Source organism: Microcebus murinus, chromosome 16 (genome assembly GCF_040939455.1).
Source record: "Microcebus murinus isolate Inina chromosome 16, M.murinus_Inina_mat1.0, whole genome shotgun sequence".
In the NCBI taxonomy this organism is placed as follows: Eukaryota; Metazoa; Chordata; class Mammalia; order Primates; family Cheirogaleidae; genus Microcebus; species Microcebus murinus.
This window is the reverse complement of record NC_134119.1, coordinates 69,743,175-69,767,781: the sequence shown is the minus strand read 5'-3', so window position 1 is coordinate 69,767,781 and position 24,607 is coordinate 69,743,175. Positions and strand designations below refer to the sequence as shown.

At 54.4% G+C, this 24,607-nt stretch overlaps 1 protein-coding gene across 2 annotated transcripts in view; it reads left to right on the top strand.

Moving 5' to 3' along the window:
• The window catches only part of ZNF787 (zinc finger protein 787), a 31,754-nt gene extending 16,016 nt beyond the window's left edge, over positions 1–15,738 (top strand). For both annotated transcript variants that reach the window (XM_012739965.3, XM_012739959.2), the window contains exons 2-3: positions 540–628; positions 14,006–15,738. In XM_012739965.3, coding sequence (XP_012595419.1) covers positions 550–628; positions 14,006–15,075 — 1,149 coding nt within the window. In that variant the 5' untranslated portion in view covers positions 540–549 and the 3' untranslated portion in view covers positions 15,076–15,738. The remainder of the gene's footprint in view (positions 1–539; positions 629–14,005) is intronic.
• Positions 15,739–24,607: the final 8,869 nt, after the last annotated feature.

Below are 24,607 nucleotides of genomic sequence, written 5' to 3'. Positions count from 1 at the left end.
GCTCTGCTGCCTGTGTTAGCCAAGCACACGCGTGGGCACGGGTTGTGCTGTCCCGTTATGTGGAAAGGCCTTACAAGGGGCCTGGCACGTGGAGCCTCCATGCGTGTTAGGGCTCTGCTGTTTTCTGCCGAGGAGTCAATTATCTCCCGGGGTATGGGGGCTTCACTACAGTCCAGGGCCCCCTCTGTGGCAGGAGCTTCATGTTCACACCGTCTTGCTTACACTGGATGGCACGGTGGTTGTCCTCCGTCTTGCTGACAGGAGACTGAGGCAGGGAGGTGGAGTTGCTCACCTGGTCCCGTTGGTGGGTGGTGGGGCTGGGGCAACAGCAGTGGTGGCTGCAGGTCGCAGAGGGCCCTTGAGCTCTTCTCCGACCTGCCTTCTCCTGGGGAGTGGCCAGGCCAGCTTCAGGCCGCTTGCCCACGGTCCTTCGGGTGTGCGCTGCATGCCATGCGTGCCCCCATAGCACCTGCTGTCTGGGGCTTTTCCCTGTCTGGCGCTCTGTCAACTCTGTTCTTCTGTCTTGTCCCCTCTAACAGGGACCCAGACATGGAGCTTCGGGAAGAGGCCTGGTCTCCAGGGCCACTGGACTCTGAGGACCAGCAGATGGCCAGTCACGAGAACCCAGGTGAGGTGGCCATGGGAAGTCTCAGCTGAGCCCGCCACCCTGCCTTCCCTTCTCCCTTCCTGGGCCCCTGGGACTGCCAGAATCCCCCACCCCTACGCTAACCCTCTCCACCCTCCCACCCCTTGCGCTCCTAGCTCTAGAGGGAGGGGCAGGTGTTCTGGCTCTTTATAGCTGGACCATCCTGGGGACCTCTGGGGCCACCTTCTCTGTCTGATTTCCTCTGTCCTTAAGACTCCAGCCAGACAGCCCCCCTTCTCCCCATGGCCCTGCCCCAAGTCCTGGACGCTGTGCTCCAATTCCAGGCGGCCCCTTGACTCTCCCTGGCAGGAAACTCCTTAGACCTGGCGGCGTGTGAGTGGAGGGGCGGGCGTGGCCCGGATCTAGGGAGCCCCAGTGCTGAGTCCTGACATTTTGGTAAAAGCTAGGTGTTTGGGTTTTTGTGTGAAATCTTTTACTTTTTAAACACTGGCAACGAGATTTGTTTGTTTAATAAAGCATGTATTGGGTTGAATAAAACTCATTTGTGGGCCGGGGGGGGGCTTGTTTGCCTAAACCCCACCCCACCGACACCCTCACCCCATCTCCTCTATTGAGGCCGAGTCCCTGTTTCCAGGGGCTCACCCGGCAGGGCCGTCTTCGGACGCAGGAAGCAAGGTGTAGACTTGTGTGTTCGTGCCGCGTCTGTGTGTCCCGTGCTGGCAGCACCCTGGCCCGGCCCAGCACGCCTTTTCTGCTGAGGGCCAGAGAGGAGACGGTAACACTTCCTGCCTTGCGGGCCACGTACCCTCACAGCTCAGATGGATGCCCCCGAGTGCTGGGGGACTTGGTTTCCAAAGACGGCAGCAGAGTCTGCCAGCCGTGCCAGCGTGTCACAGTCCCAGGGGAAGGTCACGAGGACCTCGGGGAGGTCGGGATCAATTTTATAAAGCTCCCTGGCCCCTTTGCCACTTATCCCTGAGAGCCACAGAAAGGATATGAACGAAAGCCCCATAGGCAGAGGAGAGGGTGAGATTGGGGGTGAGTGCTCTGCCGAGGCGAGCACTGCCTGTGCGCCCGCCCTCCCTGCCTGCTCCCTCCTCTCCCCTGTAGTGTGTCCCTGGCCTTTAACCTTTTTAAAAATTAATTTTAGAGTATTTTTCACTGTGGAAATTTAAAATGTATTTAGGTAACGAGTCCCTCTTTCCCTATCAGCAGTTAGCAACACTTACTTTGGCAGGCTAATTTCTGCCTTTTTTAAAATCCTGGATTGTTTAAAGAAAATTCCAACCATCATATTATTTCACCCATAACTGCTCTGACATGCAAGGACTCCTTTTTTTAAAAAAACAAAACTACACAATGTTGATCTCACCTAATGAAATGTTATTCCTTAACATTGTCTGGTTCCTAATCCTTGTTAAAATATTCCCAGTTGTCTCCAAAATGAATGTTTGAGTAAGTTAATTTTTAATTGCAATCATCCATAACATTATTCCCTTTATAAAAGGGAGGCATCAGGTTCCCTTTGTCCAGCCCGCCGCCCTGCCAGTTCTCCCTGCTCGGACACCTAGAACCTGGGGAGTGTCCTCCTGGCAGGGCAGCCCCTCCTTGCTATGTAGGGTGTGCTGGGGGGGTCCCTGTGGCCCACGTGGGGTCGGCTCCAGTCCTGAGAACCCCGTCGGGACGTGCTGGGTAGGGTGGGGGCAGGGGGCTTGGCTCAGCCCCGCAGTCCGGTTTCCTCCGGTCTGTCCCTGAGGGATGGGGGCCCAAGGACGGCACGTGGAGGGCTCCCATCCCAGCACGGCCCCCAGCGCCGTCAGCGGTATGAAGTCCGCGCACAGGGAGTGGCTGGCGACTTCCCCATCTGCGCGTGGAGAGCAGCCGGCCGGGCAAGGTTGCGGAGGCGAGAGCGGGCCGGCGCGAGCAGTCCTGCTCCGGCCAGGTGGACCCAGGGGCCCCAGACCCTGGGAGCAGAGAGGGCGGCCAGGGAGGCACCGCAGGGTGGGGCGGGCGGCCCCGGCCAGTGCCCCAGTCAGGAGGTGCTGGTCCGAGCGCCAAGGAGAGGGGCCACCTGGCTGAGCTGTGCACTGGGCACAGAGGCCTACGCATAGACGCCTTTCGCACCGGCGTGAGCTCACCCCAGAGTCTCCCTTGACTCTTGACTTCACTGTGCATCCGCTCCCTGCTCCCCAGACGTGGGCAGAGTGGGGCCACGTCTCCCTGCCGCGGCGCTGGCACCTCACGCCGGGATCTGCACCGACCTCCCAATCAATGGTCTCTGCGTCCACCTCTGTCCCCCACCTGAGCCTCTGGGCATGGAGGAGAGATCCAGGCGCTGGGCTCAGAGTCATTGAGGGTGTCTGGGCTCACTGGAGCAAAGCCAGGTCCCGACTGTGCCTGGCCCTGCGCCCGGCCTCTCACCTGGTCTTGGCCTCCCCAGCCCGCGGCCTTGCCTTGGCGTTCTTCCCCAGATAGTGTGTGTGACTTGCTCCTCCTCTTCCCTACATCCTCTGCTCAGTGTCCCTGGGTCACCACCTCTGTGTGTCGCAGTTGGAGATTACTATGCCTGTCCCTAGCCTCCTTAGAGCTTGCTTCCCCCGGAGCGCAGGCTGTCTAACCAGAGGGTCCCATCAGGGCCAGGGAGGGCTTTGCTGAGGAAGAGCTTTGGGCTGCAGCTGGAGGTGGCAGTGTGGCCGAGCGCCTGGGAGGCCAGTGGGCAGTGGTGAACAGGGAACCCAGACCCAGCGGCTTAAGCCAGAAGGACATTTGATGGTCTTGGGCAGCAGCCTGCACGTGGGGTGGATCCAGAGTGGTTAATTCAACCTCTCCATGAGCCACTAGGCTCAGCCTACCGTCTCTGTGACGTCCTGGCCACAGTTCTGAGAGTGCACCTCACCCGCTGATGTCCTGTCCTTCCAGGAAACTGCCTGGCCATGTCCCGCTGTGTCACACCTCAGGGGCTGCCTTGTCCTCAGGTGGCGTCATCTTGCGGCAGTGGCAGTGGGTTGCCTGTCTCGGGGCATGTCGTTTTCGGTGAGGGAGCAGTGTGGTTTTTTTAAGGCTGCAGCTCAGGTGTCGCCACGACTGGCCCAGAGCCCATGCTGGGGGTTTCTGGTGAGGAAGGAAGGAGGAGGACTGGCTGGCGCCCGGTGGTGTCTCCTGCTCAGAGAAGGCATACCAGGGGCTTCCTGTGGCCATGGTGGGGAGGGGTGGCCTGGACCCCTGCATGTTTTCCTTCCCTAGAGGGTGGCCAGGCCACTTCCCCCTGGGCCATGGTGTTGCCTCAGTGTCCCTGGAGACCCTGGGTCAGGTGGGGGGGGGGTTGGGATGCTGACAAGGGGATGCCTTTGCTGGGCTCAGCAGGCCAGGCTTCAGCTGAAGAGGTTGCCTGAACAAGTTTCCATGCCCCTTCTGCCCCCAAACTGCCACAAAATTCCCAAAGCTTGAAACTCCCCACCCCAGCACTTAACTGCTACAAGGTGTGGCCACTGCTGATGACAGGAAGGCACTGAGAGACCTGACATAGTGGGCCACTGTCACCCAGGGCAAGTAGCTTTGCCACCTGGGGACTTGGCTTCCTCTGTTTACTAAACTGGCTCTTGGCACTTTGCCTCAGTGTCCTCAGACTTCAGCGTTGAGGCCCAGAGCAGTTTGCACAGGCACCTCCTGTGCCTGCACACCCGGACTCAGCCATGTGTATTTATCCCTGTCGACTGAAATAAAGGCTTCATAGAACAATCTTAATGTACTACTCTGTTTCCCCAAATATAAGACCTACCCATAAAATAAGCCCTAGCAGGATCTAAGCATTTGCGCAATAGAAGCCCCACCCTGAAAATAAGCCCTAGTGACGGGCGTGGCCACGCAGCACATCTGCACAGCCCATGCCTTGCGTGTCGTCGCGGAGTGGGAAAGAACATGAGCAGCCCTTCTCATCTGCCCCATGACAGCTCTATTGCTCGACATGAGAGACTGGGGCCGATGGTTCTAAAGGAAACAGAGTCGCAAGAAATTCAGGATGGAATTCAGGGGTTGGAGAGTGATGATGATGCTCCAGAAGAAGACAACTTAACTATATTCGAATAAATGTAGATTGTCGTACCGTACTTAAAAAAAATAGCACATCCCCTGAAAACAAGTCCTAGGGTGTCTTCTTGAGGAAAAATGAATATAAGACCCTGTTTTACTTTTGGGGGAAACACAGCAGCAGCATGTGCTGACGTTGCATTTCCTCCTCGTCCTGCCCTCTAGTCCACTTTTAAAAAAAAAACACTGACCACCATCCATGAAGTTGATTTGACCACCCACCAACGAGCTGCGGCCCACAGGTGGGAACGCGCGTGCCGGGCGGGGGATTCAGGTGCCAGGCACAGTGCTTCTCAGGTGGGTGCTCAGTGAATATGAGATTTAAAAGAACTAAGAAGTCAGTTGTCTTTCCATTTAGCTTGATTTCCCAGAACGCTTGTGAAACCTTACAAATTTTAGAATTTTTTTCTTTATTTGAATATTTATTTAAAAAATTTTTTTAAACATCTGGTAATCAATTTATTAGAGCAGTTGACTCAAGCATCTGCAATGGCTGGACCTCAGCCTGCACTCGGCTCAGTGCTAGGGGAGGCGATCCGCTTAACAGTCCCAGAAGGATGGTGCGAATTCTCAGCAGGAGTGATCCTGTGTCCTTGGAACCTCCACCATGAGGATTGTTTCTTGCAGTGATTCTCAAAGTTTTGTTGGGCATTCGAGCTGGTCCTTTTACTTTGAGATCCTTTTTCCTCTGTGTCTCTGAGTGGGCACACCTTCTCCAGCGATTTTGCAGGACAGCTGTAATTCTAACTCGGTGAATCGCCACTGCGGGCTCCATGAGTGATGATCTGTTGTCTTCAAAAGCCATAGCTGCAGCGGCGAGCCAGGAACAGGAGGGGGCGGACCAGAGCTCCGTGGCACTAGCCACATCATCTTCTTCAAAAAGCTGTATTTACATATTTCTGGGAAGTGTGTTCAGATCCTCTGAGCTAATACTGTCGTGCATAACAGCTGGCACTGCGTAAGCACCTCCTGTGTGCCCAGTCAGCGCCAGCCTCCGTGGGTGGGTGCGTCCTGGGGTTCACACCGAATCCGTGTCGTCCAGCTGACCAAACCCCATTGAAACCGTTGAGAAGGGCCGGGGCAGGGAGCATACTCGCAGTTTGAGACCGGAGTCTGCACCTCGCAGCCGTCCCGATGCTCCGGGCTGGGGCAAGTTCTCAACCCGCCTCTTGGGCCTTTTCTCAAACTCTGACCCTCAGAGTCCCTGATGTGGAGTGGGCAAGAGGTGTGGGGCTGGACGGTGGCTGGGGAGAGCCACCCAGGCTAGCCTGGGGCCTAAGCTACAGGACATTCAGAAAGACGAGCAGTCCAGATAACTAACCCAAAAGACATTCTGATTCTGAGGAGGGAGCTTTTCCAGCAGGGAAGAGTTTTCAGCTGCTGTCTCGGAAAGGTGGTTCCACCTTCCTGTGGCGAGCACTGTCCCTCACGGTTCAGCCACCTGAGATCACCACAGAGAGGTTGCTTCAAATGCCAGTGTTTATTTTATTTTTTGATAGGGTCTCGCTCTGTCGCCCAGGCTGGAGTACAGTGGCCTCATCACAGCTCACTGCAACTTTGAACTCCTGGGCTCAAGGGATCCTCCTGGCCAGCTTCCCGTGCGCCACCAGGCCCGGCTAATTCTTCTGTTTTTGTAGAGACGGAGTCTCGTTCTTGCTCAGGCTGGTTGATTTTTACTTTTAAGAGGTGGGGTCTTGGTCTGTCACCCAGGTTGGAATGCAGTGGCACAATTGTAGCTCATTGCAGCCTTGAACTCATGGCCTGAGATGATCCTCATCTCAGCCTCTTGAGTAGTATTTGGGACCACAGATGTGTGCCATCATGCCTGGCCAAATGCTGGTTGAGTCCAGGGTGACAGTAGTGGCTGCAGTGTGGCCCTTTAATCTTCCTGAATCCCCATGTAAAAACAGCAACCAGATAGCAAAACCCAAGTCTCCTGGACCACATTTGCAGTGTTACTAGGGCCTAAGGAATTCCCTCGAATTCCAAAATACAGTTGGATGGGGATGAACCAAGGTCTTTGTGTCTGGCGGAGAGGAAGGAAGTAGAGGAGGAGCCCAGAATAGCCACCAGGTGTGCAGTGAGACACTTGGCAGGAGAGGCTTTGAGACCAGCAGCTGAAGTGGGAGCTGTTTTGTATGGGATCAAGGAGCTGGTGGGAGGTCCAGAGGGGCTGGGGCAGCCAGGGAAATCACTCTGCATGGAGGGATCCCGCGGAAAATCAAAATTGAGCGGGGGTCTGTCGTCCTTTTTTTTTTTTTTTTTTTTTTGAGATGGAGTCTGGCTATGTTGTGTGGGCTAGAGTGCTGTGGCGTCAGCCTAGCTCACAGCAACCTCAATCTCCTGGGCTCAAGCCATCCTCCTGCCTCAGCCTGCTGAGTAGCTGGGACTACAGGCATGCGCCGCCACGCCCAGCTAATTTTATTTATTTTTTTATATATGTGTGTGTGTCCAGCTAATTTCTTTCTACTTTTAGTGGAGACGGGGTCTTGGTCAGGCTGGTTTCGAATTCCTGACCTTGAGCGATCCTCCTGCCTCGGCCTCCCAGAGTGGTAGGATTACAGGCGTGAGCCACCGTGCCCTGCCAGGGTCGTCGTCCTTAACAGTAGGGAGGAAGGAAAGAGAGGGTCCGTGTGGAAATGGGACAGCAAGCGGAGCCTGGAGGAGATCCAGGTGCTCAGGTACAAATACCTGACGAGTTAGAACAGCTGCCTGAACTCAGCCTCCTCCCAGAGGTTCCGGAAAACTGACACATAAAAATGAGCAACAGACAAATACTGAGTTCAACACCCCCTTACCAAAAAACGTCATAATAAAAAGAAACAAGGGACAGAATGCATCTCACAGGCCAGAAGTGCATCCGCAGATGAGGTCAAGGTCATTCAGTGTGCGCCGAGCTGGCATAGTCGTGCAAACAGCAAGCTCAGAGATGGGGGTGCTGGGTGAAGATTTAGAAATAAGAACAAAAGTCATTTCAAAATGAAGACCAGAGTAGGAGCTCAGGAGTGAATAAAAACACATTGTGCCTTTAAAAAAATTGAAGGTGAAAAGGGTCGTTTTAAAATGGAAAAAAATTAAGGATTAAAATGGAGTAAAGAATATTAAAGCTAGCCAAAGAAAATCCAACACATGGCTACGCAGAGTCCCTGAAGAAGAAATCCAAAGCAAAGGAATAGAATAAAGAGTAAAAACTAATTCAAAGAAGCATCCCTGAAGTTTGAAAGCTACACGTTGAAAGAGCAAACGCAGATCTAAGCGCTGGAACCCAGGCGCTCACCAAGGACACGCTCTGTTACAGTCTCTGGACTATAGAGAAAGTGACGGATGCTTCAGGCGTCTTAGCAAAAAGAACCAATGGGAAATAAGGGAAAGTCAAGGAGATTGTCCTGAGACTTTGTCAGTGACATTTTATGCCAGAAGAAAATGGTGTCATATTTATGACACTCAAGGAAAGCAGGTGAGTCAAAGATTCTGTGTTTAGCAAAACTGTCCCCTGTGTCTGTGGGGTGTTCCAACTCTTGTCCCCTGTGTCTGTGGGGTGCTCCAACTCTTGTCCCCTGTGTCTGTGGGGTGTTCCAACTCTTGTCCCCTGTGTCTGTGGGGTGCTCCAACTCTTGTCCCCTGTGTCTGTGGGGTGCTCTAACTCTTGTCCCCTGTGTCTGTGGGGTGCTCCAACTCTTGTCCCCTGTGTCTGTGGGGTGTTCCAACTCTTGTCCCCTGTGTCTGTGGGGTGCTCCAACTCTTGTCCCCTGTGTCTGTGGGGTGCTCTAACTCTTGTCCCCTGTGTCTGTGGGGTGCTCCAACTCTTGTCCCCTGTGTCTGTGGGGTGTTCTAACTCTTGTCCCCTGTGTCTGTGGGGTGCTCCAACTCTTGTCCCCTGTGTCTGTGGGGTGCTCCAACTCTTGTCCCCTGTGTCTGTGGGGTGCTCCAACTCTTGTCCTCTGTGTCTGTGAATCAGGATTCTCTGAAGAAGGGAGATGCAGATGTTGCATAGAAAAGGCCAAGTAAAAACCTTAGTCTTGAATTTGTATGGGAAGTTATCAATGTGAATTCATAAGGAATTGATCTTACTGAAAAAAAAAAGCAATGAGCATTTCCAGATTTTCTAACTGAAATACCGTCTCCCACTGGGTTTCTTGGAGAAGCAGCCCCGCAGCCCCTGAGCAGGGAGTGCGGGCGAGGCGCCACGGCGTCTAGTTAGGCTGCCGCTCGGAAGCGCTGTAAAGCCCTCAGAGGACTCGCTTGCCCCGCTTGAAAAGGCTCCTGCTCTCCAAAGGTGGGACAGTTTTAAGTTTAGCCTCAATAAGTATACTCGTTGCAGTAGATTGAAACTTATCAAATATGTTTAAATCCTTGAGCTCATAATTATTATTAGGTCATTAAATAGGAAATGTTCGATTTTGAATCAAAAGTTCAGTTTATTATATCTCAAACAAGAAGCTGTACACTTAATCAGAGTATGTCCCTAAACGATTGACACAGTTTTGCCATCTTAATGGTGGCTTGCTTATGCCAGCAAGGAAGCCTGGGGAGCGAGTGGCGATGAAATTATGAAAGGTGTCTTCCACAGCTTGTTTAGAATTAAATATTTTTCCTTGCAAGAAGTGGTCCAAAGCCTGGAAGGAAGGGGTAGTCGGTTGGTGCGAGGTCTGGTGAATGTGGTGAGTGACAGAGTTTTCAAGTTCAGCTCCCTGTAGTTTGAGCAGCGTTGTTTTTTGTGACATGGTCTTTCAAGAGGTTTGGCCTGTCTCTAGTGACCAGTCTCAGCTGCTTAAGTGCCAACATGCTCGTCGTCTTGTCCAGTTGGTTGCAGCAGACATCCACTATAATCAGTTGACCAGGTTTCGTGACGCTGTAGTGGATAATATCAGCGCTGAATCACCATACAGACAACCATTAGCATTTTTTGATGAATATTCAGTTTTGGACCGTGTTTCAGCACTTCATCTTTATCCAAGCATTATGCTGAATGCTTGTCATTGTCAGAAACAATCCATTTTTTCATCACATGTAACAATACAGTGCAGAAATGGCTCAATTTTATGTCTTGACAGCAAAGAAAGGCAAGCTTCGAGATGATTTCTCTTCTGACACCCATTTAATTCATGTGGAACCATCTGTCCAGCTTTATTTACCTTGCTGATTTGTTTCAAATGGTTCAATATTGTTGGAGTAGTAACGTCAAACCTTGTTGCTAATTCTCGAGTAGGTTGAGATGGATTCTCTTCCACTGCAGCTCTCAGCTCATCCTTATCCACCTTGGTCTCAGATCACCCTGGTTGCTCATTTTCAAGATTAAAATCGCCAGAATGGAACTTGTCAAACCACTGATGCATTATGTGCTCATTAGCCGCATCCTTCCCAAACACTTTGATGATATTTCAAGCTGTCTGCGCCGCATTGATTCCATGATGGAAATCATATTTAAAAATAACATATATTTTTGACTTACCCATGTTCACAAAAATTACTCTAACAAAAAAAAAAATTGAAAGATGATCACAAGCCAAAACTTGTGTGTTTGAAAAAACAAGGATGTACCTTCACAGTAAAACAAAGAAAAACAAAACAAAAAACACACACAAGAAATGTCAAAGTGAAATGTCAGATATCAGCTGTCAAATTTGGTACTTAATAACCTAATGAGGAAGGAAGGCCTCTGGTCAGTCTGGTGGAATATTGTAAGGAAAAGCCAGAGGCACGGGGACCTGTGGACGCAGCAAGACTTGCAGACATGCCCAGTCAAAGACTGGCGACAGAGTGTTGTGCCTGCGGATGCACCCTTGGGTGACAGAGCCATGGAGAAATGCAGGAAACCAATTCATTATCTTGAAAAATAGGCAAATAAGGAAAAATGAGCATCTTATCCTGCCATTGCTGCATGAAATTTATCACTGAGTGCCACCTAGCAGATGATGGGAAGTGTCTCTAGACTTTATTTCAGCTGTTAAGGCAGGAGCGGCAGGAGAACTGTACCATTCCGCAGCCCCAATCTATCAGTGGATCTGGGTGTTGAGTGGCAGTGGCTGTCGGCATCACAGAAAGAAACAGCAGCAGCTGTCACGTGCATGTGGTGACTGCCCAGGGCACCGCCCCCAGGATGAAGGCTGGGCTGGCCCTGGTCCCAGCGAGCATCGGGGTCCAGCTGCTGACAGGCAGGTGGTACGGGGGCTAGAGGCACCTGCTAGTTGAACTCTGAATGGAGCATGCAGTTGGCAAGATCCAGACAGGCTCTTGGGAAAAGTTACAAGGAAAAGCAAGGGGTACAGGGGAGCCTGTGGATGCAGAGAGACTTGGAGACGTACCTAGTTGAAGAGTAAGGACCAAAGTGCCAAGCCCGGGGATGCATCCTTGGGTAATAAAGCTTGTGAAGAAATGCAGGGCACAGTTAGGACCCAAGTCGGAGTGGTGGTGACAGCCGGGGGTGGGGAGGGGCTGTGGCGGGACAGGGCCTGATCCTGGCCTCGCTCTGTCTTGCTGTCCTCAGCTCCTGCTAGAAGGGGGATGTCAGTGAACCTGCAGCTCCCTGGGCCAGAGGTTTTGCCTGGGAGGATCTAGAGGGGAGGCCCTTCCCTGCCCCCGAACACCCTCAGGGACCAGAGCGAATCCTCGTTTGGTGAGAGAAGGACAGGACAGCATCTGCCATGGGATTACGTGCGGTAATCCACAGATGTGTTTAGCATAGGGCCGGTGTCTGGGGACACTGCCCTCCCCGAGGGTAGCTGCTGTTGTCATCAGAGCGGTTGTCCTAACTTCTGTTTTTATTGAGTGGGTACTTTGTGCTTCTCACCGTGCCCTCCTCTTCCTGGGAATTGGTCGGATCCTTTGAAAGATACCTCCGGGGTGGTTGTCAGCCTCCTCTCCTTTGAGGAGGTGAGGCTGAGGGGCTGGGCAGCCTGTCTTTGCCTGTGAGGTGCAGACTCAAACGCAAGTGTAGAGAAGCGCAGGCGCAGTGAGGCGCAGTCCCAGTCCTGGGCCTGGCTGGCAGAGATTCTGCAGGAGGTGGTTTGCGCAGGGCCTAGGGCCGTGCAAGATGCAAAAGAGCCCTGCCTTTGGAGGGATTGGCCACGGACAGTGTTGGACACCTCCTTAGAGAGCAGTAGTGCATGAGGGGACCAGAGTTGCAGGGCGGCCAGGCAGCACACCCCTCACGCCCTGCTCACCGCCAAGCTTCCTTCTGGAGGCAGGAGCCCCTTCGCACTCCGGGTTTCTCTGCCGGATTCTAGGCGAGGCGCTCGTGCGGTTGCTTTGCCAGTGTCCCCAGATCTGAGGGAGGCGAGCCTTTGCTCCCACAGCGCTCCTCTCCCCGTGCCCTCCATCCGCCAGCCCCAGTTTAGTTACTGCTGCATCACAGGTTCTGATTGTCTGTATTCAGGATTCATGTCATTGCAACTGTGAACACCACTCACCTGATTCGTGGGTACATCCTTACACTTTCTTTCATGGCAGCTTTGCAAACAAAGTAGTTATTTTAATTAAAGGAGTATGGGCACTTGTAAGGGGCAGAATGTAGCTCAGTTACAGACCTAAGCAGGTCTCCTGCCTGTCCCCTTCTCCAGTCACACAGCAGATAGCTCCTGATGTCTGTTTTTATTCTCTTTCTGTATGTCCAAGTGATGAGCTCAGAACTCAGAACTTCCTGGTTGATGTTGGCAATGGAATAGGCTCTGTGCCGTCTCTTCAGAAGCCTCCCCACCCCCCGCTCCTTCTACCTGGATTCTTCTGCCCAGGTGATTCAAGGGCCATATTCTAGAACTCAGTGTCGATTCTCACACTCTAGCGTGCAGCAGAATCCCCTGGTGGACTTGGCCAAGCACAGGCACTGAGCCCACACAGAGCTGCTGATTCTGTGAGTGTCAGTGAGACCTGAGTGTTTCTAGTAAGTTCTCTGGTGACTCTGCTGCTACTGGTCCTAGGATCTCACTTTGAGGAGCCCTCCCCTGGGGCGTAGGGTGCCATATGTGGGCAGAGTGTTGTCATTTGACCCTGAGTGGCTGTTTCTTGGAGCCAGATGGCTCATATACACCTTGATGTTGCCACTTTCTGGTTGTGTAACTGTGGGCAGTGACTCAGCTTCCTGGTGCCTCAGTTTCTCACCTGTAAAGACAAAATTTCATAGCACCCACCTTGCGAGGACTTTACTTCTAAGGGCAGAGCACCATCCTTGGACTGTCATAACCCTTTATGTGTTTGCCACATTATTTCAGACGGTATTTGAGCTCTTCGTGCTACGTGTTGGGACAGACACCCACATTATAGAGCTTACAGTCTAGTGGGGGAGGTAACTTATTCCTGCTTTGAAGGAAACCTGCAGGGTGCCCCTGGGGTGTTTGAGCAGGTGGGGTCACAGATTGGCCTTTTGAGGCCCTGTGCCTGATTATATAGCTCTGGGCCAGGCCCCAGGAAGAGAGTGGATGTGGTGGAAAGTGCACACAGGCCAGTTGGAAAAGCTGGGGAGTTGTGAGAAGGTTCTCTCCCTCCCCGGGAGGCCACTCGGCAGGCGTGGTGCAGAGGCATGGTGTGTTGGGCTTTGTTGGGCTGCTGTAGAAGGGGGTGGTGTCCTCCAAGTGCAGATGTGGTGACCAAGTCTTGTGTCCCTTAATTGTACCCCCGCCCCCACCAGACAGGATCCCCCCCATCCGGGAGCCAATGTTAGTGCATCTGTGATAGAGGCCACTTTCCGTGGGGTTTTACTCCCAGGTAATGGGCTGGGGGGCGGGCACCCATCCTAGTCCCATTAACTTGGTCTGGTTTCCACTCCTCTTCCCTGTTCTCCACCCTGCAGCCAGGACTGCCTTCCTAGAGCCCAGATGTGACACCAGCATGTGGCCGCATTCAGGTCTGGCCCTGCAGCCCCTCCCCAGTGGGCCTTTGCTTGGGTGTGCTCTCCCTGCCCCCAGCCTGGGGCTTTGGGTTTCAGGTGTCATTGCTTCCAGGGAACTCTTTCCCTGAACCTCCATCCCTCACCTGGGTCCTTTGTGGAGGCCCCTCTGTGTGCCAGGCCTTGCTCTAGGTGTCGGGAGGAACATCAGTGGGCAGAAAGTCCTGTCACTCACGGGCTCGGGTCGTAGTGGGGGAGAAGGGTGATGAACAGAAATACTTAGTGAAATGCGAGGAGCGATCACTGCTCAAAGGAATAGGGTAGAGTAATGCACCCCCTGCGGCGGGTGGGTGAGGGGAGCCTAGAGCCGCTCGGCGGGCGCGTGACCCAAGGGCACGCGTGGCTGGTGGAGGAGCCGGGCACACGGGTGTGTGGGTGGGCCCCATGGAGCCTCTGCCTCTGACTGCCTCCCCCGCCCTCTTGCCTTCCAGTGGACATCCTCATCATGGATGATGACGACGTCCCCAGCTGGCCTCCAACCAAGCTCTCCCCGCCCCAGTCCGCACCCCCAGCCGGCCCTCCACCCCGGCCGCGGCCGCCCGCCCCCTACATCTGCAACGAGTGTGGCAAGAGCTTCAGCCACTGGTCAAAGCTGACGCGGCACCAGCGCACGCACACGGGCGAGCGGCCCAACGCCTGCAGCGACTGCGGCAAGACCTTCTCGCAGAGCTCGCACCTGGTGCAGCACCGGCGCATCCACACGGGCGAGAAGCCGTATGCCTGCTCCGAGTGCGGCAAGCGCTTCAGCTGGAGCTCCAACCTCATGCAGCACCAGCGCATCCACACGGGCGAGAAGCCCTACACTTGCCCCGACTGCGGCCGCAGCTTCACGCAGAGCAAGAGCCTGGCCAAGCACCGGCGCTCGCACAGTGGCCTCAAGCCCTTCGTGTGCCCGCGCTGTGGCCGTGGCTTCAGCCAGCCCAAGAGCCTGGCGCGCCACTTGCGGCTGCACCCTGAGCTGTCGGGGCCGGGCGTGGCAGCCAAGGTGCTGGCGGCCAGTGTCCGCCGGGCCAAGGCGCCCGAGGAGGCGGCGGCTGCGGACGGCGAGATCGCCATCCCAGTAGGCGACGGCGAGGGCATTATCGTGGTGGGCGCGCCGGGCGAGGGGGCCACGGCGGCCGTAGCCATGGCAGGCGCAGGGGCCAAGGTGGCCGGGCCCCGGTCGCGGCGCGCCCCGGCCCCCAAGCCGTACGTGTGCATGGAATGTGGGAAGGGCTTTGGGCACGGGGCAGGGCTTCTGGCTCACCAGCGGGCCCAGCACGGGGACGGGCTTGGGGCGGCAGGCGGCGAGGAGCCTGCCCACATCTGCGTGGAGTGCGGGGAGGGCTTCGTGCAGGGCGCCGCGCTCCGGAGACACAAGAAGATCCATGCCGTGGGTGCGCCCTCGGTCTGCAGCAACTGCGGACAGAGCTACTACCCGGCTGGCGGGGAGGAGGAGGAGGAGGAGGAGGACGCAGCGGGCGGGCGGTGCGCTGAGTGCAGGGGTGGGGAGGGCCGGTAGGGGCGGGGGAGCCCGGGGGTGTTGGGGTAGGGCCCTCGGGCTTGGCTGGAACTACAACGTCCAAGACCCAGAGATGGACAGGGGGTGGGACGGACCTCAGCTCCCCGCTTCCCCCAACGCTGTCCACGTGGTGCACTGGGGTCAGGTGGGGTGGTAGGGCAAGTTCACGTCACCTCAAGACTTTGCCAGCCCTGCCCGAGCCCTGCCCTACAGCCTTGCCTGCCTCCCTAGGTTTATGGGCCCGGAGCCAGAGACGATGTGAGAACTGTAGAGGCCAGAGGCCGTTTCCCTCTCGTTTCTCCCACCACCCGGTGATGGAGGTGTTGCAAGGAATGGAGAGAGAAACTGGGCCTTTTGCATTTAGAGGGGTCCTGGAGAGGGAAGGGAAGTAGCGGCCCTTTTCTCTTTTAGAATTTTCTTTTAATCATACCCACCTTCCTGACCCCTCCCATTCATTGTTTTTTTCTGCCCTGTGGGTTCCATCTTTTTTTTTTTTTTCTAGCCGACGTCCTTCCTCCCCCTCCTGGATTTGGGTAGTGGAGGAGTGAAGCAGAACTAGCCCTACTCCAAGTGCAGCCCTTCCCAAGGGCACGTGCCCTTCTCCGTTCCCTGGCCTGGCGCGGTTGGCGAGGGTGCGGGGGCAATAAAGCGCACTGTTCAGCAGTCCCGCTGCGTGGTTCTTGAGTCTGGGAGGGAGAATAGCAGGAGGTGGGGGCCCACGGGGCGGTGCAGCAGCAGTGCCGGCCGGCCGGCCGCCCAGGCGGTGGGCAGAGGCAGCCGGCCCTGCGCCTCTGCGGGAAGGGTGACCCGCCGGGCCTCGGGGGCAGCTGCATCTGCGCAGTGTCCTCCCCGTGGGGCGGCTTGGCCCTCATGGGTCGGGGCAGGAGGACTACGGTGAGAGGGCCGGCGACCTCAGCCGTTTGCGGGGCAGGCAGCTTTCCTTCACCTTGCCCGCAGACACCCTCCTCCTGCCTCCAGCTTGCGGGCTAACTTGGCCTGTTGGGGGCACACGGCACCCCACTCTGCTGTCACCCGGGCTAGTCACGTGGTTTCGCTGGAAGGAGGCTGGAACCTCAGGTGAAAACCAGCCCACAGCTGCCTCTGCTGCAGGCACTGCTGCAGGCAGGTGTCCTTGCCTGGCGACACAGTCCCCGAGTCCTGCAGTGGTCCCGCGAGGTGGGGCTGTTGCCGGTTCATAAACCAGAAGGGGCCTCTGAGGCCCGTTCTGGTTTTCTGAAACCCACATCCCAAGTCCTGAGGACCAGTGTTCCTGGGGTCTCGGAGGCTGCAGTGAGGCCCCCAAAGGGGTATTTTCAGGCCGGCTGCACAGCCCTGACAATGTGGGTGGTGATCGGAGGAGGAGACTGCGGTAGTGGAGGGGAGGTTGAGGAGCAAGTGGGATTTCTAGTCTGAGCCCCAAATCTGCCCCACAGGCCCTGACGTGCGCCGGGCAGATTAGCCCCCTGGGGGCTTCGGAAATCAGGGCCAGGGATGGCCGACTGGTGGGCCGGGCGTGGCTCCCAGGAGCGCTTACCAGAACTGGGAATGATTGTAGGTCAGAAAAGGGTACTCCCAAGTGGCCTTGCCTTGCTGGGTTAATTGGTATTGCTGTTCAGTTTATTTTGAAATTTCAGGTCACTTTAAAGGAGGGGTAAAACTTTGTCTTTTGTTTGGCGCGGCCACAGGTTAGCAGAGATTGAGAGAACGTTGCTCAGTGCCCTAGGTCCCTTCTGCAGCTGCTGACGTTGGGCGCTTTGGAGGCCTGGGGCAGGATGGTGGGTGCCTGTCACTCCGATAGAGGGAGCGGCTGGGTGTCCTGGCCCAGGAAGTGGTGGCAGGAGCCGACGCCCAGAGAAAGACTCAGGGCCAGGTTCCACCCTGCCACTCAGGGCTGTGTGTCCTTGCGCCCTAACCTCTCTGACCCTCAGTTTCCTTCCCTGTGGAGGAGAGTGGGGCTCAGTCCTTCAGTCCTGCCTTTCCAGGCAGGAGTGTGACACGGCTGAGCAGCCAGGGCTCCCCACTGCACTCAGCCACGTGAAGTCAAAGAAGCTAACGTGACCACACACTGAGACTTTTCAGTGCTGGAAAACATCAGCCTCACCGGACCAGGCACCTGATGTGTGCTTTGGTGTCACTTGGTGTCATTCATCAATTCATGCATTCAGGCGGCCAATCACCTGCCCTCACTCACGTATTCAGCAGATGTTTTTTGAATACCAGCTTCGTACCTGTCAGGTGCTACGTTGGGTGCTCAGGCGAAGAAAGGAAGGCCCCTCTCTCCTCGTGGGACTTGCCGTTGGCCTCACGGTCCGCCCGCACTGCAGCCTCACACACTGCGCAGGTGAAGCTGGGCGATCTTTACTGAGCACTGTGTAGTGGCAGCAGCCCTGCTAAGCGGGCACACGGCAGTGACCTCGAAGGCACAGTCTCTGCCCTTGTGGAGGGTGGAGGGACGTGCAGGCAGTGCCAGGTGTGGGGAGGTGTGGCAGGCAGACCGACCAGAGGAGGGGCCTCCACTCAACTTACCGCCCAGTCTGAAGGCGCCATTCATCTGGGGATGTTTCTTCCTTGTATCCCCCTTTCCCAAAGGGTGTCCTGGAGAGTGTAGGTTCTAGGGACTGTTAATAATGTTTGCAGAAAAGAGGGTTCTGGGTCCAGGTAACTTGGGAAAATACTGGTTAAGTTTTCTAATACAGAGAACAGTGCTTGGCATGTGGAAGGTGCTGAGTCAAGATTTTGTTGATGGGATCAGTTATAAAATAAGCCCCTCCCCCTATAGCATTTTTTTTTTTTTTTGAGACAGAGTCTCATTTTGTTGCCTTGGCTAGAGTGAGTGCTGTGGTGTCAGCCTAGCTCACAGCAACCTCAAACTCCTGGGCTTAAGCAATCCTGCTTCAGCTTCCCAAGTAGGTGGGATTACAGGCATGCTCCACCATGCCCGGCTAATTTTTTTTCTATATATTTTTAGCTGTCCAAGTAATTTTCTATTTTTAGTAGAGATGGGGTCTCGCTCTGACTCAGGTCTTGAACTCTTGAGGTCAAACGAATCCTCCCGCCTCGGCCTCCCAGAGTGCTAGGATTACAGGCGTGAGCCACCTCGCCCCGCCCCCCTATAGCTTTTTCTTTTAGCGTATTATGGGGGTACAAGTGTTAAGGTTACTTATATTGCCCATGCCCCCCCTATAACTTTTAATTGTGAGTCTACACACCCTGGTGGAGGAGGGGGCTGGGATAGGTTATAGCATGCAGCAGTTTCTGAACTTAGTCATGAAACCTGTCATTCATACAGCATCCTTAGAGAAGTGCCTGTGTGTAAGGTGTGCGTGCATGTGTGTGCATGTCTCTGGTGAGTGTGTGTGTGTGTATCTTTGTATGTCTGTGTATGTGTACATGTGTCTGTGTATATGTGTACATGTGTGTGTATGTCTATGTGTCTATATCTTTGTGCCTATGTATATTTGTGCATGTGTGCATGTCTGTGTCTGTGTGTCTCTGTGTAGGTGGTAAACATCCACCCATCCTTCTCTTCTTACCTCTCCAACAGGTTGTGGGTGGGGGGGAGTTGTCTCTGGCTTCAGTGATTTCATCTCTCATGCCTCGATGGATAAAAGTCCATCTGCAGATTCCCCATCTTCTAGTGCCTTGGGGTGGGGTGGGGGTGTTCAAGTCCTTCAGCGCCATCGACAGGACCCGCCTCCCCCTCCCCCACCCTGCCCCCGCTGGGTCTCAGGGTGGAGCACAGCCCTGCGATCCGCGTGCATTATTTTCTGAAGCCTGTCAAGCACCTCACCGGGAGGGTGTTGTCCCCATTCTATGGGTAAGGGACAAGGTTCGGGTAGTGAGGAGCAGAGCTTCGTGGTCCAGATCTGTTGCCAGCACTCACGCTGGCCTATACCTCATGGATGCTTGTGACGTGGGGGTGGCCGCCAGCTATGAGAGCAAACAAACTATGTGGGTGGACAGAGCTATTCAGGCTGGGGCTGTGCTGTGCCAGGGGGATTGGGCCAGGAACTGATATGATTAGTCACAAATAAGATTTCTTTTTTTAAAAAAGTAATGGATACTTGGAGGAAAAGATTACTGATTGAATCTTTCTTTTAGACTGACTTCAAGATTTCTTGTTCCTCTCCCTACACTGTCATTTGAAATACTGAGTGAATACACCAGTGGGTTTATAAAATTAATTTATCGAATGGGAGCATGCCCTGCACGCTATTCTGCCATTTGCCTATCTATCTGTCCATGCGTATGTATCTATCACCTATTCATGTATCTGTCAGTCATCATACCTAATATATCATCTGTCATTCATCTGTCATCTATGTATATATGTCATCACCAGCATCATCTATTATCTATTTACATAGTTAATATGTATCTGTCAGTTATCTACTTATTACCTACCTATATACTATGTATCTGTGTCATCTATGTACTATGTAGCTGTCACTTATTTGTCATCTATATCATCTGTGCATCTATCAGCTATCCATCTACCTATCTAGGGATCTGTCTGTGGTTTTTCCAGAAGGCCTATATACATCTGTCTTATTTAAAAAAAAAACCACATTTTCTTTTGAAACAGGGTCTCACTCAGGCTAGAGTACTGTGGCATCATCATAGGTCACTGCAGCCTCAAACTTCTGGGCTCTAGTGATCCTCTCACCTCAGCTTCCTGAATATCTGGGACTATAGGCACATGCCACTACACCCAGCTAATTTTTCTATTTTTTGTCGAAATGGAGTCTTGCTGTTTTGCCTGGACTGGTCTCAAACTCTTGGGCTCAAGCAATCCTCCCACCTCGGCCTCCCAAAGTGCTGGGATTATAGGTGTGAGCTACTGCACCCAGCCTACTTTAAAAATATTCTCCAGACATTCCACTGTGTGGCTATACTGTTTTATTTAATTCCTGGTTGATGCTCAGTTAACTTGTTTCTAGTCTGATAATGTAACAATGCTGCAGCAAGAATCTTTCTACTTGTCTCGGCAGCTGCAGAAGGGGGATGTGCATTTGAATTCTGACAGATAAGGCTGCCTCAGCCTCCGCCGAGGTCAGACCGGCTCCGCCTGCCCTCCCCAGGGAGCGTTTTGACGGGGCTGACATCTGAGAGACGCTGGGCAGAGGTGACGGCAGCGTGATGTGCGCCCGCTATGTGCTTGGTGCTTCACAAACATCACCCACAATCCTCCACGGGGCAGGTGGAGCAGCAGACCCAGACAGGTGAAGAGACTGACCCTAAGACTTACAAGGAGACACAGAAAGCAGAGTTTCAGCCACTGGGCTTTGCCCCATGCTGTGTAGACACGGCTGGATCTTGTTAACCACAGAGGAGCAAGCGGGGGCTCGGAGAACTGGAGCCACTCACGCTGGATCACAGGCTGTGGAAGTGAGCGAGCCTGGACTCAAGCTCAGGACGGTCCAGACCCGGCCTGTGCCTCCGCGACTGTCCATCCACCCTGCAGTGTGCGTCGTCCATTCTGCCTGCGTTTGCTGCCTGCCCACCATGGGTCAGTTCCTGCCATAGTGGGGGCAGGACACACAGGGTCCCTGCCCCAGGGATAGGTGCTGCTGCCTTCAGACTGGGCAGTAAGTTGGGCGGAGGCCCCTTCCTCTCGCCCTGCATCTGCCTGTCACACCATCCCCTGGACCGTGTCCCCATGCCACCTCCCGGAACCCTTCTCCCTTCCCCTGCTCACGGTGACTTTGAGGTCACTGCCATGTCCCTGCACTTAGCAAAGCCGCTGGCAGGTAGTGAGTGCTCAGTAAACATGAGGAGTGAGTGGACAGTGGACTCGGGGGCTGAGCGTGATGTGGCGTCAGGAGGAAGGTCCAGGCAGGGGCGACAGCAGGGAAAGCTCTGTGGGGTGGACAAGCACGAGTGGAAACGAGAGCAGCCAGGAATGTAAGCCACCCAACTAGAGCAAGTGGAGCTGGGAGGAGGTGGATCAGAGTAGAGACGCCTCATCATCATCATCACTGCCGTTGTTACACCCGAGGTCACTGAAATCGGGGTTTCGGTTGGGGATCCCGTGCCCGCACTGGCACAAAGGGGCGTGTGGGCAGCCTAACCACCAGCAGCTCTGGGTTGAAAGTGCCTTTGTGACCTTAGTCATCTCTCTTTGCTAAACTCCACTTCCTCATCTGTAAAGCAAAGAGCCTGGAACAGTTTTAACTGAAGCCAAAGGAGGGAGTTACCGTGTTTCCTCGAAAATAAGACCTACCCATAAAATAAGCCCCAGCAGGATTTCTAAGCATTTGCACAATAGAAGCCCCACCCCGAAAATGAGCCCTAGTGACAGGCGTGGCCACGCAGCGCCTCTGCACAGCCCATGCGTGTCGTCGCGGAGCGGGAAAGACGCCGAGCAGCCCTTCTCATCCGCCCCGTGAGAGCTCTGTGGCTCCACGGGAGAGATCGGGGCCGATGGATCTAAAGGAAACAGTCGCAAGACATTCAGGATGGAATTCGGGGCTTGGAGAGTGATGATGATGTTCCAGAAGAAGACGACTTCACTCTATTTGAATCCATGTAGCTTGTTGTACCACACTTAAAGAAAATAACACATCCCCTGAAAACAAGCCCTAGGGTGTCTTCTTGAGGAAAAATAAATATAAGGCCCTGTCTTATTTTGGGGAAACAAGGTAGTTGTGTCTACGGCATCCAGCTCCATGCACGGGAGAGGCTGCGAGTCAGAAGTTCATTGTTCCACTGGGCCAGAGAGCACGTCCCCCAGGAGAGGAGCGGCCCGGGACGGCAGAGCGGGGGAGCCAGAAGGGAGCCCCATTTCCAGTGTGAGCTGACTGTGGTCACGTAAGAAGCTTCAGTATGTGCATTTTGAGGGGACACGGCTGTTCATGCCATAGCGCATTAGTTGGTCGGCTTCCTTCCTGTGGTTCTCCACGTGCGGCCCTCACACGTCGGCACCACTTGGAACATGTTAGGAAAGCCAATTCCCAGGCTCCAGCCCAGACCTACTGACCCAGGCACCCTGGGGCTGGGTCCTGCCAACTTGCGTTTGAACACACCCTGCTGCTCTTTCCCATGAGTGTGTGACACTCCCCACCCCACCTCGAAGCATCTGCTGGGACAGGACAGGTTATGCTGCAAAACACACAGCCCCGCGCTCAGGGGCTCACCGCGGCCACGGTTTACTCTGCACCACCGTGGCTGCCGGGGGATCGGCTCCTCCGTGTCTGCTCTTCAGGCCCGTCTGCTGTGGCTGGGCCGAGGGACTCAGCAAAGCGTGCACCACTCTTGAAGTCTCCACCCAGAAGTGACCCTCGCCCACCCTGCTCAAAGTCCATGCCCCACAGCAGCACGCGGCCACCCTGACTTCCTGGGAGCAGGCAAGTGCAGCCCTGCCATGCGTCTGGGAGGGGAACTGGGAATGTCGGACGGACCATCCTAATGATGTCCCCCTGGTCACAATCCAACATGCCGCTTCTCAAAAATCAAGGGGGCCTCCGATGTCCATCTTACCTGCGTCTAAATTCTGTTGTTCCATGTTCTGTGGTCTCAGAGACAGGTCGCGAGTTCCTTTCTCCCTTGGCCAAGCTCCAGCCCCTCCCTTGGCTCAGTGTGCTGGTCCCACCAACACCAGGACAGCCCCGGCACTTCTGCGTCTCAGCCCCGGACCTGGGCTGAAGCCACTGTGCTCACCACCCCACCAGCTTCCTCCAGCTGGACGAGGGTGAGAACGGTGGCTTATGTGTTGGATCTGGGCTCCCGGGGTCAGGGAGCACCCTGGGAGCCCCACATCTGCAGGGGCGTTACCACTCCTGGTGGGAGGGAAATACGCGGAGAACCACAGCTGGTTTCTGCAGCTTTCTCGCCCCCCCCCCCCCCACAGCTGCATTCACTACTGGGAATAAAGAGAGAATGGTTCAGCACAGAAATGCTCACTGCACCTGGCCGGGGCTATATTTCTGTTCTGGACCTTCCTTTGGGCCCCCCAGGAAAACGCTCGTCTCTGCCAGCTGTCTGCTGCCCCTGCCTGGGTTCTCAAGAACTGCAGCGTCTGAAATCAGGCAGGGACACGGGCCGGGTGAGGAACGGTGGAGTGTGTTAATACAACTTGTCCTTTAAATGCATAGGTCTGAGTTAGAAGACTCTGTTTTTGTTTATTGAAGTAAAATTCACATAGGATAGAGTGAACCCCTGTAAAAGTGCACAGTTCAGTGGCATTTGGTTCATTCACAATGTTGAACAGCCATCACCTCTACTTAGTTCCAAAACATTTGCATCTCAAAGGAGACCTTGTAACTATTAAGCGGTCACTCCCCATCCCTCCCACCCCAGCAATCACTAATCTGATCTTAGACAGACCTTGTGTTAAATCTGGGGCAGCGACTGCTTCAGCAGCCCTGTGCGGGAGGGGCTTAGGTCCAGCCTGCGGTGCGGTGGCAGGGCTGGGGGCTTGTCTGGAACACAGGCTTCCTTACACAGCAAGCACTTTGCTCTTATTTGTGTGTTAGAGTTACTTGGGAAAGGATGGCTCCTGAAGATTATGGCAGTGGTGGTCTGGGATAATTCCTGTTTTAGGATCCTGGTCCACGTCTTTTACTGGTCTGACCATCTTGTTGAAGAGATCGACTTTGTCAGTGTGGGCTTTTTGTTATCCTTTAAAGGGGGCCGTGTTTGCTTTGAAGATGGAAGGAGATGACATAAGGAACTGAGCCCAGCGACTGTCAGATGGAGCTCCTTCTCTTCTCTTCCTCCTGATTGCAAATCCCGAGCCTTGACGAGTCACGCTGGGGGCTTAACAATAGCAAGTCCCCCGTGATTTCCAGCTAGAGTCAGCAACCGTGAAAACACGGCATTTGGCTGCTGCGGTGGCTCAGATGATAGGGACAGTCATGCCAGTTTAAGCAACGTATTGGGGTTTCCGGAGACATAGAATCAAGTGTGCTGTGTGACACGGTGGTGTCAGGAAAGAATAATGAAGCTGGAAAATTCCTACTGCCTAGTGACGTGGCTTTCAACGTGTGGCTCGGAGAGCACTCGCATCAGAAGGGCACGAGAAGCTTGTTCAAACGCACATCCGCAGCCTTCGCCTGGGTCCCACTGGCCCCGAAATCGAGGCTCCTCCCTGGGCGGTGTTCATGGTCTGGCTCCCTTTCCTCCCTTTACCCTTCTCGTTCATCTTTTCCCGCCAGATTTCTTCTCAGATTCCGAGTTTTCAGGGTAATGATGATTTCACAAGGCCTGGGCACAGTGCCGACGGCACTCCCCACATACATCCGGCCCCGAGCTCTAGCTGCATTGCGTCTTTTCACCTCTCGCCTGCAGCTGCCTCATTCCCCAGGAATTCTGATCATGTCTTTCACAGAGGGAACTATATTGGTTCATTTTATCTATTTTTAAACAGTTTTATTGAGAACAATTTACATACCACGCCATTCACCCATTTAAGGTGTACAACCAGATGGCTTTTTAGCGTAGTCACATGGTTGTGTCTCCATCACCCCAAAAAGAAACCCTGCCCCCGTTAGCAATCACTCTGTGTCCCTCCCTCCCCTCTCAGCCCCTGGCA